Raw genomic sequence first — 18322 nt, forward strand, 5'->3', positions numbered from 1 at the left:
AAAGCCTCAGCAACCAATCGTATTGGTTGCAGAATTTTAGCTGCCAGTTCACACTCCAAACATGCACACTAATAATTTCAATAGCAGGCCTGTGCAGAAATGTTGACAGGCCTGCCACAGTAATTAATTGAAACCATAGGGCCTCACATAAACCATAGGGTTTAGCTAATTATGTCTTATTTGAAGAATGTTCACCATGAGAAGGGGGAAGGGCTTAAAGGAGTGTAATAAAAAAATGTATAGGGTTAGTTCACCTTTATAAAAAGTACTCTGTGCGGCAAACAAACACTATGCAGGGCTCAGGAAAAGGATGGTGCTTGCTCCTGTACTGGTAGGGGACACTTATCCCAATGGTTGGTCTGTCCTTAAGAGAAAGCTGCAGCTGTGAAAAATATCAGAAGCATTTGGGGCAGGCTTCACTGCATGTGTGAATGGCCTACAAGTATGGAAGGAGCATACATGGATTTTTTAAAATCAGATTGGATTAATATTATGGAATAGAATCCATGGACTGCATAGAGTACTAACTAACCCTTTAAAGCAGAGCTCCAGTCGTTTTTGTGTTTATTAAAAGCCAGCAGCTACAAAAAGTGTAGCTGCTGACTTTTAATAAACGCACACTCACCTGTCCCACGATCCAGCGATGTGTTCACCCGAACGGTCGCTTCTCTCCCTCTCCTCTCCCCCACGCTGACATTTTAACTGTGGGCACCCGAGGGTGACAGCTTGCAGTTTCACAGACGGTTGCGCACTGTCCATGCCCGAGTCGCGCTGCGCCTGCTGAATGGTCCGGTAGTATTCTGGGACCTGTGACAAGTCCCAGCACAGTGCAGGGAGGGAGGGGGAGAGGAGATACCCACTCCCCCCCCCGCAAAAAAAAAAAAAGATGACATACCAAATGTGGCGGGGGGTGCTTAAAGCTGAACTTCCCCTTTTGGGTGGAGCTCTGCTTTAAAGTGGGCTAAATCTGATTGTAAAATTTCTGTGTCAGCCATGCTGTGTCAGTGTCTGCCCCCGTTATCACATCATCATGACATATGTGTATAACTGTTATGTTATGGTGATCGTACATGTACCAGTCTTCAGGCATTTCCAACCATCTTAAAATCACAAAAATGGCTGACCAGATCCATGCATCCTAACACCTGAAAGATGCTGGTGGAAGGTGGCTTCGATCTATGAAGCCATTAATGTGATTAAAAGCTGGTTGAAAGTAAATTAAAATTATTTTAAATAATTAATTTGAAAAATGTGTATGACCAGCATAGCTAACCCATAATCATAATTTTTTCTTTCCTTTTCAGAGGGGTTGTCGTGTTCCTAAAATTGCACTGAGGTCATGTAGTTTTTTTAGATGTAGATTGGTCTTAGCAGAGTTTTTCTGTAATAGTATTTAACAACTATATAGTACTTGCCTTCCTTAAAGTGTCACTAAACCCACATTATAAAAAAATCAATAAATGGTGTATTACATGCTGTTCATACTCACTCAGCCAATATGGGATTTGTTTTCTGTATTGTGCAAAAAACCTGGTTGATCCTGCTGTTCTCTATCTCCCCCTTCTGTACATGTCCAAAATTCAGTTGGGGATTTTACAGACCAGCTCTGCACATATTCAGTTTCAAGTGAGTTTCTATGCTGAGCATTTCCTCCCTATCACAGCCCATGTGACTGTAGAGTCACATATGTGGGCGTATAAACAGTGTTAAATGACAGCCCACTCAACCCCCTCCTCCTTCATACCCACAAACCAGCTAAACACAACGGGGGCAGGATATTACATGTAGACTGATGGAGGCTTCACCTCCCTCTTATTCTAAGACACAGGCTGGAGGGGCATGCGTGACACAGCCTGTGACTGGCAGATATCCGCCCACACCCTGTTATTGGCAAAAAAATAATAAAGATTTGATTTCAAATATATATTTGTATGACAATTTAAAACAGTTTATTGATATTAATTACTTATTTTTACTCTGTATTTCAAAGGCTGTTTTTTTTTTTATTTACTTTGAACATGTGTCCAGCAGCAGAGGACTAGAAGCTCCTCCTGCTTATGTTTCCCTGCAGACAGGCTGGGAAAGAGCTGGGTCATGTGACAGCTGTATCTCTAGTAGGAAAAAAGGTACTTATATATATTTTTTTAATTAAAAGAATTATGCCATCATCCATATACAGAAATAGAAGCAACAATGTAAATTAAACTGTGTGTGTTTAGTATCACTTTAATGAACTGTTCCAAAATTCATATAACTAGAAAGCTGTTTAGAGGTTTTCTGATTTATTTAAATATAGCAAAATATTAAATAATGTTATTATTACAGAAAACCCTTGCCTATTTTTCTTATATAGTATGACATCATCGCTGGTTATACCTAAAGTATAACTAAAGGCAAAACTTTATTTTTAGCTTTGGACAGGGTGGAACACTTGTCAGTTTTTATTGCTGTCTATGGCCCCCTTAAGGAGATTCACCCTCTCTATTTTTGTCCTGTTTACCATTATCATTGAAAGTGAAAGTAAAAGAAAATCACAAACCCAAAATCACAAATTTTGGGTTGTCCCCGGAAAGGTAATAGGAGAAAAATCTTCCAATCGGAAGATAGTTCTGGTGACCTGGAGGTCCCCAAGGAATTCCCTTAATTTGCTGGGAATTTCTCTCACATCCTGTTTGGCTATGGGACAGGAAGTGAATGGAAATCTCCGCAATGGGACAAAGATGGCGGGAAAAAAAAAAATCTGACAGGTTATACTCTATCCAAAACGAAAAAAAAATATGTTTGCCTATAGTTCCACTTTAAAAGACCAAGACCTCTGCTTTGCTCTCTCTGAGTTCATAAAGTGCACATGTGTATGCCTGGGTTTCTAAATTCCTGTTCTGGTGCGTGTTTCATTGTATTTGCAGATCGCCCCAATACTAGATACACACCCACTACTTATCTTTGTCAACCCAAAAAGTGGAGGAAAGCAGGGTGAAAGGTGAGTCATCATAATGTTAAGATGTAGCAAGAAACTATTTTTTTTTTTCATTTGACAAGACTGAAAATAATATCTTGCATGATTCAATTATTTTAATTATTTCAGCACCTAACAAAAACTTTAGGTCACACATTATAAATAAATGGTGACAAAGATTTTATATTACAATCAGTCTGTGGTGTTTTTCAGTATTCTTCCATTTTGTAGAAGAAGACATTGGTCATTATGTCTGAGTCTAAAGAAACTGCTTCACTTTGCCCATTTATTGCCACCATGCTCGGCTGTCACTTTCTTCCCACTCTCTTTCCTAATCGGAGCCATCGGGAAATACCCGTGACTCCAGTTATTGGGTAGAATGTGATCTCCTCCCCTTTCTTCTAAGATGCTGGCTTATGCATGGGGGCCAATAGCTAGGCCTAGTACATGTCATTTTAGGCAGCCCCAGCACAAAACTTACGCATGGTTCTTGACTGGCCTATGCCAGGATGATGTAACTTCATTCATCCCTTAGCGGTTAAACCTTTACAGCTCAGTGTACATTCTGCAGCAACTTGTGAAGAGGCAGGTAGGAATGCTTTATTTGCTGAAAATACAGTATGTAGTGTGTCTCCTCTGCAATAAGAAGCCTGCCTGCTTACAAATTTTTACTTTTGCAATTGAGTTTTGCTTCAACTCAGGCCTCGAAAGGATCAGGACTGTGAGTAGTGTGTGAATGTATGTACTATTAAAGGTTTTGTTTACATTTGTATCAATGCTTCATTTATTTTATATTAGCATTGCTTGTACTTGTACTTGTGCAAATGCTCTGATACTAAAACCAATACCTTCAAGATTCCGGAGCAATTTCATTTACAAGTTCAGGTGCGAATTGTTAAAGTGTAGGACTAGTATACCTACTATGGACTACTATATTAAATGAGGAGGAGGACAGATTTAACACTTCAAAGGTTAAAGGGAAAGTGAATAAAACCAAGGTTTGCTACACAAATTCAGGAAATGGGTTTAGTGGATGTATAGTGACTTAGATATCCATTGGTGAGAGAATACTCATGCTGCTCAAGCACTTGTGGGTCATTATTAAGAATAGATCTGGCCTTGGGAAATTATTACTTTTTTCCATGGCTAGATTCAATTCAGTATGGCCTTAGAGGCCTTTCAGATCATTATCCTCTAGTATTGACTTTGGAGTTGGGGGGGGGGGGGGCAATTATTGCCTCCTCCATGGAAAGTTAACCCTCAGTGGTTGTCTTTAATGCCGGAGGGGGGACCTAATGGAATCATTACTATTAGAATTCTCCAAAAAAAAATAAGGGTACTGCTTCTCCATTAGTGGCATGGAATGCTATGAAGGTTTGTTTACAGGGTATGATGATTAAAGAAATCTCTAAAATCAAGAGTTCATCAAAAAATGGGAGGAGGAAGTAATGCATATTGTGAATCAGGCAGAGCAGGATTTTATTATGGACCAATCTGAAGATAGTTGATTAACTTGGCAAGAGGCTCAGAAAATATATAGTACCTTATTGTTAACCAAAGCACAAAATAGTAGATTTTTCCAAAGTCAAAAACAGTACAAAGTAGGGGAACAAGTAGAGCATATGTTGGCAGCAATAGCACGGGCTCAAGAAGGCCCAGCAACTATTGCACATGTTAAAGATGATAGCATATGACACAAACAGTATTTAGAGTATATTTGTTAATTTTTATTCTACGCTCTATGAGTCCAAGATGCCAGAAGTAACGAGTCAAATGAAACAGTTTTTAGAGGAACTTTGTATCCCTAAATTGAAACCAACAGAAAGAGAATTTTTAGATAGCCCTATATCCTTGGAAGGGTTAAAACATGCAGTATCTCAGACCCATAATAACAAGGCCCCAGGGCAAGATGGATTGCCTATGCAAATTTATAAAAAATATGGACAGATACTGCTTCCAGAACTCCTGGAGATATTACATGAGGCTTTTAGAATACAAAGACTTCCAGATTCAATGCAGGAAACAATTATAATATTGATTCCCAAACAGGGTAAATGCCAGAATCTTACCGACCTATAACTCTTTTAACGTTAGATGTGAAGATCCTAGCAAGGGTGCTTGCAAATAGGCTATCTAGATATATGAATACTATAGTTGATCAAACGGCATCAACAAATATTCATAGACTTTTTTAAAATATGCAATTACCTATGGATAAGGTAGGCACAAGAGAAATACTGTGTGGATGCACAGAAAGCTTTTGATATGGTGAAGTGGGAGTATTTATGGGCTGTACTAGCTGCCTCCGTTATAGGTCAAGGTTTCTTAACATGGTTAAGAATGTTGTATAGTAAACCAAACATGAGATTAAGAATAAACAACACATTATCCTCCTCCTTTTCACCGTCGAGAGGAACTAGACAAGGCTGCCCCCTGTCTCCACTTTTGTTTGCCATGGTGCCATGGCTATAGAGCCTTTGGCTCTTGCAATTAGACAATCAGCTGGAATTAGGGAGTTTTGCCAAGCAGGTAGAGAGGACCTTATTTTCTTGGGGGATACCTCAAATAAACGTATGGGCCTCATTTCTGCCTTTGGGCTAATCTCGGGCTTTCAGATTAATTGGGAAAAATCGATACTGCTTCCACTAGATGATCTAAAAGCACCCCCTGCCAGATATAGCTTCACAAATTCAAATCAAGCATACAGTGAAATATTTGGTTATAGAGGTATCCTGAAATGTAAAGGAGTATATTAATTTGAACCTTAAACCATTGTTAATTAAATTTGCAGATAAATGGTGTAAGCTTCCATTGACAGTGATTGGCAGAGGCAATTTTATTAAAATGATATGGACCCCGCAATTGCTTTATATACTCCATAACTCTCCCATATGGATTACATTATTTTGGTTTAGGAGGCTAGATTCTCTTTTTCGAGAACTTATCAGGCGGAAAAAATAGCCCTATATTAAACTGACTACATTCATGTTAGCCAAGAGGCTGGGGGGCTTGCTATCCCACATGCGAAAAGTAATTTTTTAGCATTGCAACAACAGCATTTTGCTGGATGGTCAGAAATAATGGATTCAGATCCTATACAGGTCTGTTATTATCCGTATTTGAAGGAGAGTCACTAAAATCTTTACTGGAAATGAGAAATTAGATATGAGATAAAAGCTTCTTAACGGGTAAATTATTTGATAAAACATGGCAGGAAATTAAAAATATTACAAGGATTAACTCTAGCTAAATTAGAAGGGTTTGATTTCTGGAAGACTAAAGGGTTGAGATATATAGCCCAATTATTTTATAATGATGTGCTAAAGACCTTTGCCCAATTAAGTAAGGAATACGGGATCCCAAATCAAATATTCTTTCAATTTCTCCAGCTTAGACATGCTATGCAGGCGCAGGCACGCTCTCACAAAATGATACTTAATAAATCCATAATAATTTCATGGCTGTCTAAGGGGAAGGCAAAGAAAGGGTTAATTTCACAACTATATAGTGTACTTTAAAAAAAGCTCCAAGAAACGGTGGATATACCAGCAAGAACCCAATGGGAACGAGATTTGGGGACAGTATCGGATGACCAATGGGAGGCGGCAGTGTGTGCAGTTTTCAGGGTCTCCTTATCTTCTACACAAAAAATAACCCAATAATGCATCCTGCATAGGACTTATCATACAACAAAGAAGTTATTTAAATGAAAGCATAGAGATACCCCTTTATGTCCTAGGTGTAATGGGGGCCCGGCTAACTTAATACATATGTTATGGAGATTCCCCAAACTTCATCTATATTGGTAGGGGGTTGTATCAACTATTAATGTTATCTTTGGGATGGAGCTGCTGTTCGAGGCTGGTATATGTCTTCTGAGTATGATAGACATATCTAGGATCTCTGAAAACACCCTTACATCAATAGTGAGGAGTCTGTTTCAGGCCCGAAAGCTTATAACACGAAAATGGATGTCATCATATCCCCAAACTTAGCTGAATGGAAAATACAAATAAAAGAAACTACTGGTATATTTAAAGAGGAATATATATTTTTACATAGAGATTGTCCAGAGAAATTTGATAAAGTGTGAAAGTGGTGGTTGGAAATCCGGGACTGAAAGATGGATTGGGAGTAGATGGATAGATTATAATGATAGCAATAAGTGGTAATAGAGGAAGGGTTTTTTTTTGTTTTGTTTTGTATTTGTTTTGCTTTTGTTTTTGGGCTTGGTTTAGATTGTTTAATTTATGATTGTTGTAATTATAATATGTACACGGGATGTTTGTGTGTTTTTGTATTGTTAAATATAAAATTAATAAAAGAAAATCTGATTTTAAAAAAAGATGCAAGTCCTTGCTTTTCTAGCATAATTTTCTTTTAAAACAAAGAGAAGCTTCTATATTACATTTTAATGACAGTTTTACAGTGCTGGTATGCTTCTTCATCATTCACTTTCACTCATTTTCTATAGAGTTCTTCGCAAGTTCCAGTATCTGTTGAACCCCCGTCAAGTTTATAACCTAGTGAAGTGTGGCCCATCACCTGGGTAAGAACATTTTAGTGAAGGTACAAAGTAATTTTGTGAATCACTGCCCAAAAAATACTGGTCAGTTGTCTGTGGTAACCACTGTTCTTTCCTTCTAATTTATTACTAGGCTCAACTTTTTCCGGGATGTTCCCAGCTATCGGATTTTGGTGTGTGGTGGGGATGGCACAGTCGGCTGGATTTTGGATGCCATTGGTAACAATTTTAATAAACTTAAATGACTGTCTGTTTTTTGTAACCACCAGATTCCTTTGTGCTGACATTTGAAACCCAAAGCCTTAAATTTAATTGGTGGCTAAGGTCAATAGTGATTTTACTTATTCATCTCATATTGATCAAGCCAAGTCTGAAGTAGTTACAGCTATATTCACATTATGGTTATTCTTCCTACCTGGCAGAATGTATTTAGTGTCAATACGTATTGCAGTTATACTTAAAGTGGATGTAAACACTCACATATACCCAGTGACGTGAATAGCCTCAGATGATACAAATCCTCTTACATAAGTTTTACTTCTGCTGTCTTCAGCTTTATATAGTGTTTAGAAAGTGCACATCATGATAGAATTTTCCCTTCCTCATTCAGCATTAGCAGTGTAGTGTTGGATAAGACTGTGAGACAGCTGATTGGAGGAAAGGCACCAAACACACCCCCCCCCCCCACACACACACACACACACACACACACACACACACGCAGAGACTTTCAGAGCTGTCCTGTGAGTAGAGCAGCTTTCTGCTAATTTATTTATAGCACCCACCCTGACACAAAATTCAGGCTGGTTTCGGGGAACTTGTCAGAAGATATGCTGATAACAGAAGAATGGAGCAGGAAAAAAGCCACGGACTTAGTGCTTTTTTGTGACATCACTAGTGGCTAGCACTTTGCAGTGTGACAGGTGGGGGAGAGTGTGACAGGTAGGGGGCCAATGTGAAAGGTGGGGGGGGGGGGCAGCCTGACAGGTGGCAGAACTTCACTCACTGTGTTGGCCGTTAGTGCCAGCTTCTCAGGGCTGCCCTTAAAAATAAGAAGGAGAGAGCTGAGGCAGGCACGTTGCTTGGAATCCTATGTCAGCAATAAGCAGCCCTTCAGAGCAGCCAATCACGGAGTCGTGCGCCTGTTGTCCCGCGGTCAATCAATAGCAGGGGTTGGCGTGTGGTGGTGGGCGGGGCTAATGGCTGCCTGTGTGTTGTGCTGTCCCGGGGCTCAAGTGCCGAGTAGCGGCAGGAGAATGAATTGTGTATAAGCAGTGTGGTCACCTGTCAAGTGTTCCCCGCCCCGGGGCAGGACGGCCTTCCCCCTTTTTATTGGGAAGAGATTCCCACACTTCCCTCGCTCCTCCCTTTCAGTAAACTGTGACAAATAGCCCGGGAAGTGAAGGCAGACTGGGGGCGGAGCGGAGTGGAGTGCCCAGTAACACACAGCTCTGTGTGTGAGTGGAGCTGAGGCGGCCGGCAGTGGTAATGTGCTGTCACTGCGCACGCCCTCTGCATCCTGGACTACGGAGAACTAGGCACTGAAAAGCTCCCAGCAGAGAGTAGGGAAACCAGCGGTCCTGCCTGAGCCCTAAGCTGCAGTGTGCCCCAGGCGGCTGCCTAGTTCGCCTAGTAGTAGCACCGGCCTTGGGAACATTTGCATTCATCAGCCAGGAAGCTGCGGATGGGACGTACTTGGACATTTCAACATGACAATGATCCAAAACACAAGGCCAAGGCCAAGTCGACCTGTCATTGGCTACAGCAGAATAAAGTGAAGTTTCTGGAGTGGCCATCTCAGTCTCCTGACCTCAATATCATACTACTTTGGGGAGATCTCAAACATGCAGTTCATGCAAGACTTTACAGAAACTGGAGGCTTTTTGCAAGAGGAATGGGCAGCTTTACCATCTGAGAAGATAAAGAGCCTCATCCACAAATACCACAAAAGACTTCAAGCTGTCATTGATGTTAAAGGGGGCAACACACGGTATTAAGAGCTGGGATATGTAAACTTTTGATCAGGGTCATTTGGGTAGTTTCTGTTTTCATTATGATTTAAAAAGGGTAAACACAGGTGATTGATAATAAATGGCTTCAGCGAAACACTAACCGTGAGTGAAAGAAACATTTTTGTGGTGTTATTCATATTCTCTGAAAAATGGCCAAAAAATCATAAATTCTGCCAAGGTATGTAAACTTATGAGCACAACTGTATATGTGCCCAGCTCAAATTTCATGAATAGGGGTTACATCCACTTTAAGGGAAATGTATTAAGGTGATTTTGTGCATCATTTCTTTATGTGTTATAGTCAGGAGTGAAGCTACCATTTTCTGTGTGTGAGTAAATCATATTAGTGTATTGGTTTGTTTCTGTTAGCCACCCAAATATTGCAATTTGATTATACAATCTGCTTTACTTTTAACAGCAACTCTGTATTTAATGGGCCTACCGGATTGTGTATAAAATATATTGATTGGGTGGGCCCTCATTCTACACTAACGCAATGGTAAATATTAAGGAGATTGTACAATAAAATTGTAATATGTTAGTATCTGTTCTACAGAAGCAGCTTTACGCTGTACCTTTTTGTCTACAAATGAATTTAACAGACGGATTCTCCACTCTTTTCAGAATATCAGTTCCTCTATATTTATGTATTGATTCCTTGTTGGAACATGTATGTATGTATATCTTTTCTGGTTTCAATGAATTGTAATAGTTGTACGAATGATTTTATATATAGCATCATGCATTGAATTATTCGAATACAGAAACTCTATAATCATTTGATTCCATTAAAAATTATTAATTTTATTCCCGCTCCCGAGTGTCTATATATAAAGTCCCGCTACCTTTTTTTATTTTCTTATTATTCTTTCTCTATTCCTCTATATTTCTCTCCAAATTATGTTGTTTGGATTTTTAGATTAACACCTAGAAAATTATATTAATAGCATGTGTGGTAAATGCCTTAGTTGCCTGATGTATTTTGAGAATCCCAATTACATAATCTATATGGCCAGTTTGTATATATGTACTGGGTGAGTACCCTCATATTTCTTTGTAGTGTGTGAGAAATGTGGTGTGACATAGCTTAGTTCTAGAGTCTGTAAATATGATGGTTGTAAGCACTGACATTTTTGCTAAATGTACTAATTTCTTTTCTACTCTTTCATGTGTTTTGCAAAAAGGCAATTACTTTCTTAAACTTTCAATTTTCCTAGATAAAGCCAATCTTCCCCAAAGGCCTCCTGTAGCTGTCTTGCCCCTGGGTACTGGGAACGACCTAGCGCGCTGTTTAAGATGGGGAGGAGGTGAGTACTGTATATTGTGACAAGTGCTGCACACATAACAATCCAGCCGTTTGGAGGAACCAGATTTGTGGTAAAAATGGGTACACATGGTGCATACCATATTCTCTGGGTGATTTAATCGGGCATTTATTGCATAGAGCTACCAGCCTATGACGTTACACTTGTGCCATTTTGATCACTATTGGTCAGTATAAGATTGTGTTATCAGATATTACTTTGGGGATGCCAAGTGCACTTTAAATAGATTTAAAGCACAATTGACTTGACACCTTAAAAATATTATGTTTGTGTTCACCTCCCATATTTCATCATGCTGACTGATAGGCCTGATTAGGGGTGACCCAATTTCCAGCCTGTGAATGGGAATAAAAGCGGATACCTAGAGGTTGATTTACTAAAACTGAAGAGTGCAAAATGTGGTGCAGCTCTGCAATGAAACCAATCAGCGTCCCGATTTTTTTTGTTAAAGCTTAAAAAAACAAGCTAAAGTTAGAAGCCGATTGGTTTCTATGCACAGCTACACCAGATTTTGCATTCTTCAAGTTTTAGTAAATCAACCCCCTAGTGTCACTTACTTAGAGGTGGATGGTTAGAGGCCATTTAAGTATTGGTGCGATAGACTCTCATAAAATGACTGCAAGAATCCAAACTTTTAGCCATTATTTTGTGACTACTGTGTGAGTGTCCAGTCTGACATATAATCCCTAAAAGAAAAACAAAGACCAATAAAATGATCCAAAGTTATTTTTAAGTTAATGATGGGGGGGGGTAAAGCTTTGAAGGCTTAGGATGTCTGTCAGGCAGGTTTCATTGCTGTCTCCTTACTTCCTGTTCTAGAGATATCCTGTCACACCCCAACACACTACATGTGACCAGGACCGGAAGTGAGGAAATCTCCCTAAGGAGGACACAAACCGCACAGAGCAGCCCGGATCCTCCTCTTCTCCGGTCCCTCTTCTGTGCTCCTGGCCTCTCCCTCCTGTTCAGTACCCCCACAACAAGCAGCATGCTATGGGGGCACCCGAGCTGAGTCACAGCTCCCTGTGTCCATTTAGAGACAAAGCCCCGACCCGGCCTCTGTCCCCTCTCTCTCCTGATTGGCTAGCTGACTTTGACAGCAGTGGAAGCCAATGGCGTCTCAGTCCATCAGGGGGGAGACTTTTGGACGGCTGAGGCACTCATGGATATCGCTGGACAGAGAGAGACATCGGGTAAGTGTTAGGGGGGCTGAGGGGGGCTGCTGCACACAGAAGGCTTTTTATCTTGATGCATAGAATGCGTTAACCACTTGCCGACCGCCTAACGTAGATATACGTCGGCAGAGTGGCACGGGCAGGCAGAATCACGTATATATACGTGATCTGCCTCCCGCGGGCGGGGGGTCCGATCGGACCCCCCCCCGGTGCCAGCGGCGGTCGGCATCTGACTGGGAGCGTCGGGAGGCGAGGGGGAGACCATCCGATCGTGGCCCCCCCCTCGCGATCGCTCCCAGCCAATGGGTATCCTCCTCTGCCTGTGTGTAGTTTCACACAGGCAGAGGATGTGATGTCATCTCTCCTCGGTCTGGCAGTTTCCGTCCAGCGCCGAGGAGAGAAGACATGTAAGTGCACACAACACAAACACACACAGTAGAACATGCCAGGCATACCTTACACCCCCGATCCCCCCCCGATCGCCCCCCGATCCCCCCCCAATCACCCCCCCCCCCTGTCACAAACTGACATTAGCAGTATTTTTTTTTTTTTTTTTTTTCTGATTACTGCATAGTGTCAGTTTGTGACAGTTACAGTGTTAGGGCAGTGAGTGTTAGGCCCCCTTTAGGTCTAGGATACCCCCCTAACCCCCCCTAATAAAGTTTTAACCCCTTGATCACCCCCTGTCACCAGTGTCACTAAGCGATCATTTTTCTGATCGCTGTATTAGTGTCGCTGGTGACGCTAGTTAGTGAGGTAAATATTTAGGTTTGCCGTCAGCGTTTTATAGCGACAGGGACCCCCATATACTACCTAATAAATGTTTTAACCCCTTGATTGCCCCCTAGTTAACCCTTTCACCACTGATCACCGTATAACTGTTACGGGTGACGCTGGTTAGTTCGTTTATTTTTTATAGTGTCAGGGCACCCGCCGTTTATTACCGAATAAAAGTTTAGCCCCCTGATCGCCCGGCGGTGATATGCGTCGCCCCAGGCAGCGTCAGATTAGCGCCAGTACCGCTAACACCCACGCACGCAGCATGCGCCTCCCTTAGTGGTATAGTATCTGTACGGATCAATATCTGATCCGATCAGATCTATACTAGCGTCCCCAGCAGTTTAGGGTTCCCAAAAACGCAGTGTTAGCGGGATCAGCCCAGATACCCGCTAGCACCTGCGTTTTGCCCCTCTGCCCGGCCCACCCAAGTGCAGTATCGATCGATCACTGTCACTTACAAAACACTAAACGCATAACTGCAGCGTTCGCAGAGTCAGGCCTGATCCCTGCGATCGCTAACAGTTTTTTTGGTAGCGTTTTGGTGAACTGGCAAGCACCAGCCCCAGGCAGCGTCAGGTTAGCGCCAGTACCGCTAACACCCACGCACGCAGCATACGCCTCCCTTAGTGGTATAGTATCTGATCGGATCAATATCTGATCCGATCAGATCTATACTAGCGTCCCCAGCAGTTTAGGGTTCCCACAAACGCAGTGTTAGCGGGATCAGCCCAGATACCTGCTAGCACCTGCGTTTTGCCCCTCCGCCCGGCCCAGCCCAGCCCACCCAAGTGCAGTATCGATCGATCACTGACACTTACAAAACACTAAACGCATAACTGCAGCGTTCGCAGAGTCAGGCCTGATCCTTGCGATCGCTAACAGTTTTTTTGGTAGCGTTTTGGTGAACTGGCAAGCACCAGCGGCCTAGTACACCCCGGTCGTAGTCAAACCAGCACTGCAGTAACACTTGGTGACGTGGCGAGTCCCATAAGTGCAGTTCAAGCTGGTGAGGTGGCAAGCACAAGTAGTGTCCCGCTGCCACCAAGAAGACAAACACAGGCCCGTCGTGCCCATAGTGCCCTTCCTGCTGCATTCGCCAATCCTAATTGGGAACCCACCGCTTCTGCAGCGCCCGTACTTCCCCCATTCACATCCCCAACCAAATGCAGTCGGCTGCATGAGAGGCATTTTCTTTATGTCCTCCCGAGTACCCCTACCCAACGAACCCCCAAAAAAGATGTCGTGTCTGCAGCAAGCGCGGATATAGGCGTGACACCCTCTATTATTGTCCCTCCTGTCCTGACAATCCTGGTCTTTGCATTGGTGAATGTTTTGAACGCTACCATTCACTAGTTGAGTATTAGCGTAGGGTACAGCATTGCACAGACTAGGCACACTTTCACAGGGTCTCCCAAGATGCCATCGCATTTTGAGAGACCCGAACCTGGAACCGGTTACAGTTATAAAAGTTAGTTACAAAAAAAAGTGTAAAAAAAAAAAAAAAAAAAAACACAAACAAAAATATAAAATAAAAAAAAATAGTTGTCGTTTTATTGTTCTCTCTCTCTCTATTCTCTCTCTATTGTTCTGCTCTTTTTTACTGTATTCTATTCTGCAATGTTTTATTGTTATTATGTTTTATCATGTTTGCTTTTCAGGTATGCAATTTTTTATACCTTACCGTTTACTGTGCTTTATTGTTAACCATTTTTTTGTCTTCAGGTACGCCATTCACGACTTTGAGTGGTTATACCAGAATGATGCCTGCAGGTTTAGGTATCATCTTGGTATCATTCTTTTCAGCCAGCGGTCGGCTTTCATGTAAAAGCAATCCTAGCGGCTAATTAGCCTCTAGACTGCTTTTACAAGCAGTGGGAGGGAATGCCCCTCCCCCCCAACGTCTTCCGTGTTTTTCTCTGGCTCTCCTGTCTCAACAGGGAACCTGAAAATGCAGCCGGTGATTCAGCCAGCTGACCATAGAGCTGATCAGAGACCAGAGTGGCTCCAAACATCTCTATGGCCTAAGAAACCGGAAGCTACGAGCATTTTATGACTTAGATTTCGCCGGATGTAAACAGCGCCATTGGGAAATTGGGAAAGCATTTTATCACACCGATCTTGGTGTGGTCAGATGCTTTGAGGGCAGAGGAGAAATCTAGGGTCTAATAGACCCCAATTTTTGCAAAAAAGAGTACCTGTCACTACCTATTGCTATGATAGGGGATATTTACATTCCCTGAGATAACAATAAAAATGATTAAAAAAAAAAAAATGAAAGGAACAGTTTAAAAATAAGATAAAAAAATAATAATAATAAAGAAAAAAAAAAAAAAAAAAAAAAAAAGCACCCCTGTCCCCCCTGCTCTCGCGCTAAGGCGAACGCAAGCGTCGGTCTGGCGTCAAATATAAACAGCAATTGCACCATGCATGTGAGGTATCGCCGCGAAGGTCAGATCGAGGGCAGTAAGTTTAGCAGTAGACCTCCTCTGTAAATCTAAAGTGGTAACCTGTAAAGGCTTTTAAAGGCTTTTAAAAATGTATTTAGTTTGTCGCCACTGCACGTTTGTGCGCAATTTTAAAGCATGTCATGTTTGGTATCCATGTACTCGGCCTAAGATCATCTTTTTTATTTCATCAAACATTTGGGCAATATAGTGTGTTTTAGTGCATTAAAATGTAAAAAAGTGTGTTTTTTCCCCAAAAAATGCGTTTGAAAAATCGCTGCGCAAATACTGTGTGAAAAAAAAAATGAAACACCCACCATTTTAATCTGTAGGGCATTTGCTTTAAAAAAAATATATAATGTTTGGGGGTTCAAAGTAATTTTCTTGCAAAAAAAAATTATTTTTTTATGTAAACAATAAGTGTCAGAAAGGGCTTTGTCTTCAAGTGGTTAGAAGTGTGGGTGATGTGTGACATAAGCTTCTAGATGTTGTGCATAAAATGCCAGGACAGTTCAAAACCCCCCCAAATGACCCCATTTTGGAAAGTAGACACCCCAAGCTATTTGCTGAGAGTCATGTTGAGTCCATGGAATAATTTATATTGTGACACAAGTTGCGGGAAAGAGACAATTTTTTATTTTTTTTATTTTTTTTTGCGCAAAGTTGTCACTAAATGATATATTGCTCAAACATGCCATGGGAATATGTGAAATTACACCCCAAAATACATTCTGCTGCTTCTCCTGAGTATGGGGATACCACATGTGTGAGACTTTTTGGGAGCCTAGCCGCGTACGGGACCCCGAAAACCAAGCACCGCCTTCAGGCTTTCTAAGGCCGTAAATTTTTGATTTCACTCTTCACTGCCTATCACAGTTTCGGAGGCCATGGAATGCCCAGGTGGCAAAAAAAACCCCCAAATGACCCCATTTTGGAAAGTAGACACCCCAAGCTATTTGATGAGAGGTATAGTGAGTATTTTGCAGACCTCACTTTTTGTCACAAAGTTTTGAAAATTGAAAAAAGAAAAAAAAAAAATTTTTTTTCTCGTCTTTCTTTATTTTCAAAAACAAATGAGAGCTGCAAAATACTCACCATGCCTCTCAGCAAATAGCTTGGGGTGTCTACTTTCCAAAATGGGGTCATTTGGGGGGGGTTTGTGCCACCTGGGCATTCCATGGCCTCCGAAACTGTGATAGGCAGTGAGGAGTAAAATCAAAAATGTACGCCCTTAGAAATCCTGAAAGCAGTGCTTGGTTTTCGGGGCCCCGTACGCGGCTAGGCTCCCAAAAAGTCCCACACATGTGGTATCCCCATACTCAGGAGAAGCAGCTAAATGTATTTTGGGGTGCAATTCCACATATGCCCATGGCCTGTGTGAGCAATATATCATTTAGTGACAACTTTTTGTAATTTTTTTTTTTTTTTTTTGTCATTGTTCAATCACTTGGGACAAAAAAAATGAATATTCAATGGGCTCAACATGCCTCTCAGCAAATTCCTTGGGGTGTCTACTTTCCAAAATGGGGTCATTTGTGGGGGTTTTGTACTGCCCTGCCATTTTAGCACCTCAAGAAACGACATAGGCAGTCATAAATTAAAGGCTGTGTAAATTCCAGAAAATGTACCCTAGTTTGTAGACGCTATAACTTTTGCGCAAACCAATAAATATACACTTATTGACATTTTTTTTACCAAAGACATGTGGCCGAATACATTTTGGCCTAAATGTATGACTAAAATTGAGTTTATTGGATTTTTTTTAGAACAAAAAGTAGAAAATATCATTTTTTTTCAAAATTTTCGGTCTTTTTCCGTGTATAGCGCAAAAAATAAAAACGGCAGAGGTGATCAAATACTATCAAAAGAAAGCTCTATTTGTGGGAAGAAAAGGACGCAAATTTCGTTTGGGTACAGCATTGCATGACCGCGCAATTAGCAGTTAAAGCGACGCAGTGCCGAATTGTAAAAAGTGCTCTGGTCAGGAAGGGGGTAAAACCTTCCGGGGCTGAAGTGGTTAAGATAAAAAACCTTCTGACTTTACAACCCCTTTAAAATTCTTGCAAATACAGCTAAAGACATAAAAAAGAGCTCTATAAAAAATATGTTTATCATACAGTAGAGGACACAGGAATCAAATCATAAACCATGGATTATATCCCATCACCTTTAGGTGATTGAATACTGGCAAAAGCTCTGCTGGATCCTCCCCCTACTGTCCCCTTATAGCCCTGTCCACTTCATGAGACTCCATATTTTTTCTCGTGTTCTTAGGTGATGGATGCCTTCTCCTCTTAGAGAAGAGATTTCCTACTATCTTTTCAACAGATTTAATCATCTCCTTTGACTAAGACCTATCAAGAGCTGATCGCTTAAACTGGCCATATATTATACACTTTTCTTATTCAATTTCCATTAGATTTACCTTCAATTATGTAGTACAATAGCCTGTCTGATCGCACACATATTATATGGTTTTGGCAGATCTAAAGTAAAATTGTACAAGAAAGTTGTATAATGCATTGCCAGCCTTACTGCCTTCATGGCTCATTAGCAGGACCTGGATCAATGACTCTTGAGCACACCTTGGTAACCATACCCAACCGCTGCAGTCACAGGGCTGCCCTGTAATGTTTGCTTTGGGCACTGAATCCTGCATTTGGTGTTTATCTTGCCACGTGGTACATTAAGTGTAGCAGGGTGCTATACAAGTCCAGGGCTTTGGTCCATTCCTATGGTACCCCCACCAAAGCCTGGATCCTGAATGGGACCAGCGATGTGGACAGGATATGTTTTCCTTTTCCCCTTTTTATATACTGGTTTCTGCCATACATGGCTTGATGGTTCATCTCTTTTTCAGTTTACTGCTAAAATAGTTATATTATGAATTTTCCTCTTGTTGATCTAAAAAATTAGAAGTATTCTGCTTTAAGCCCTAGTTGGTTGTTTTTTGGTGGTGACATACCTTGTTTACCATTCTCTTCCCTGAAGTAACAGATTTGGTACTCTTACACTTGAACCTTTACAATAGAGAAAAAAAATTGTTGATCTCTTTAGTTGTTGAGCTTTATCCACTTGTTTTTTCTTATGTGTGGTGGTATGATT

General features: G+C 41.3%; 1 protein-coding gene across 6 annotated transcripts in view; it reads left to right on the forward strand.

Annotated features, from left to right (window-relative positions):
* DGKA (diacylglycerol kinase alpha) overlaps nucleotides 1–18322 on the forward strand; it is a 340054-nt gene that overhangs the window by 306133 nt on the left and 15599 nt on the right. For all 6 annotated transcript variants that reach the window (XM_073613952.1, XM_073613953.1, XM_073613954.1 and 3 more), the window contains 4 exons: nucleotides 2907–2980; nucleotides 7431–7505; nucleotides 7615–7700; nucleotides 10711–10800. In XM_073613952.1, the coding sequence (XP_073470053.1) occupies nucleotides 2907–2980; nucleotides 7431–7505; nucleotides 7615–7700; nucleotides 10711–10800 (325 nt within the window). The remainder of the gene's footprint in view (nucleotides 1–2906; nucleotides 2981–7430; nucleotides 7506–7614; nucleotides 7701–10710; nucleotides 10801–18322) is intronic.

This window comes from Aquarana catesbeiana, linkage group LG02 (genome assembly GCF_042186555.1).
Source record: "Aquarana catesbeiana isolate 2022-GZ linkage group LG02, ASM4218655v1, whole genome shotgun sequence".
Taxonomy (NCBI): domain Eukaryota; kingdom Metazoa; phylum Chordata; class Amphibia; order Anura; family Ranidae; genus Aquarana; species Aquarana catesbeiana.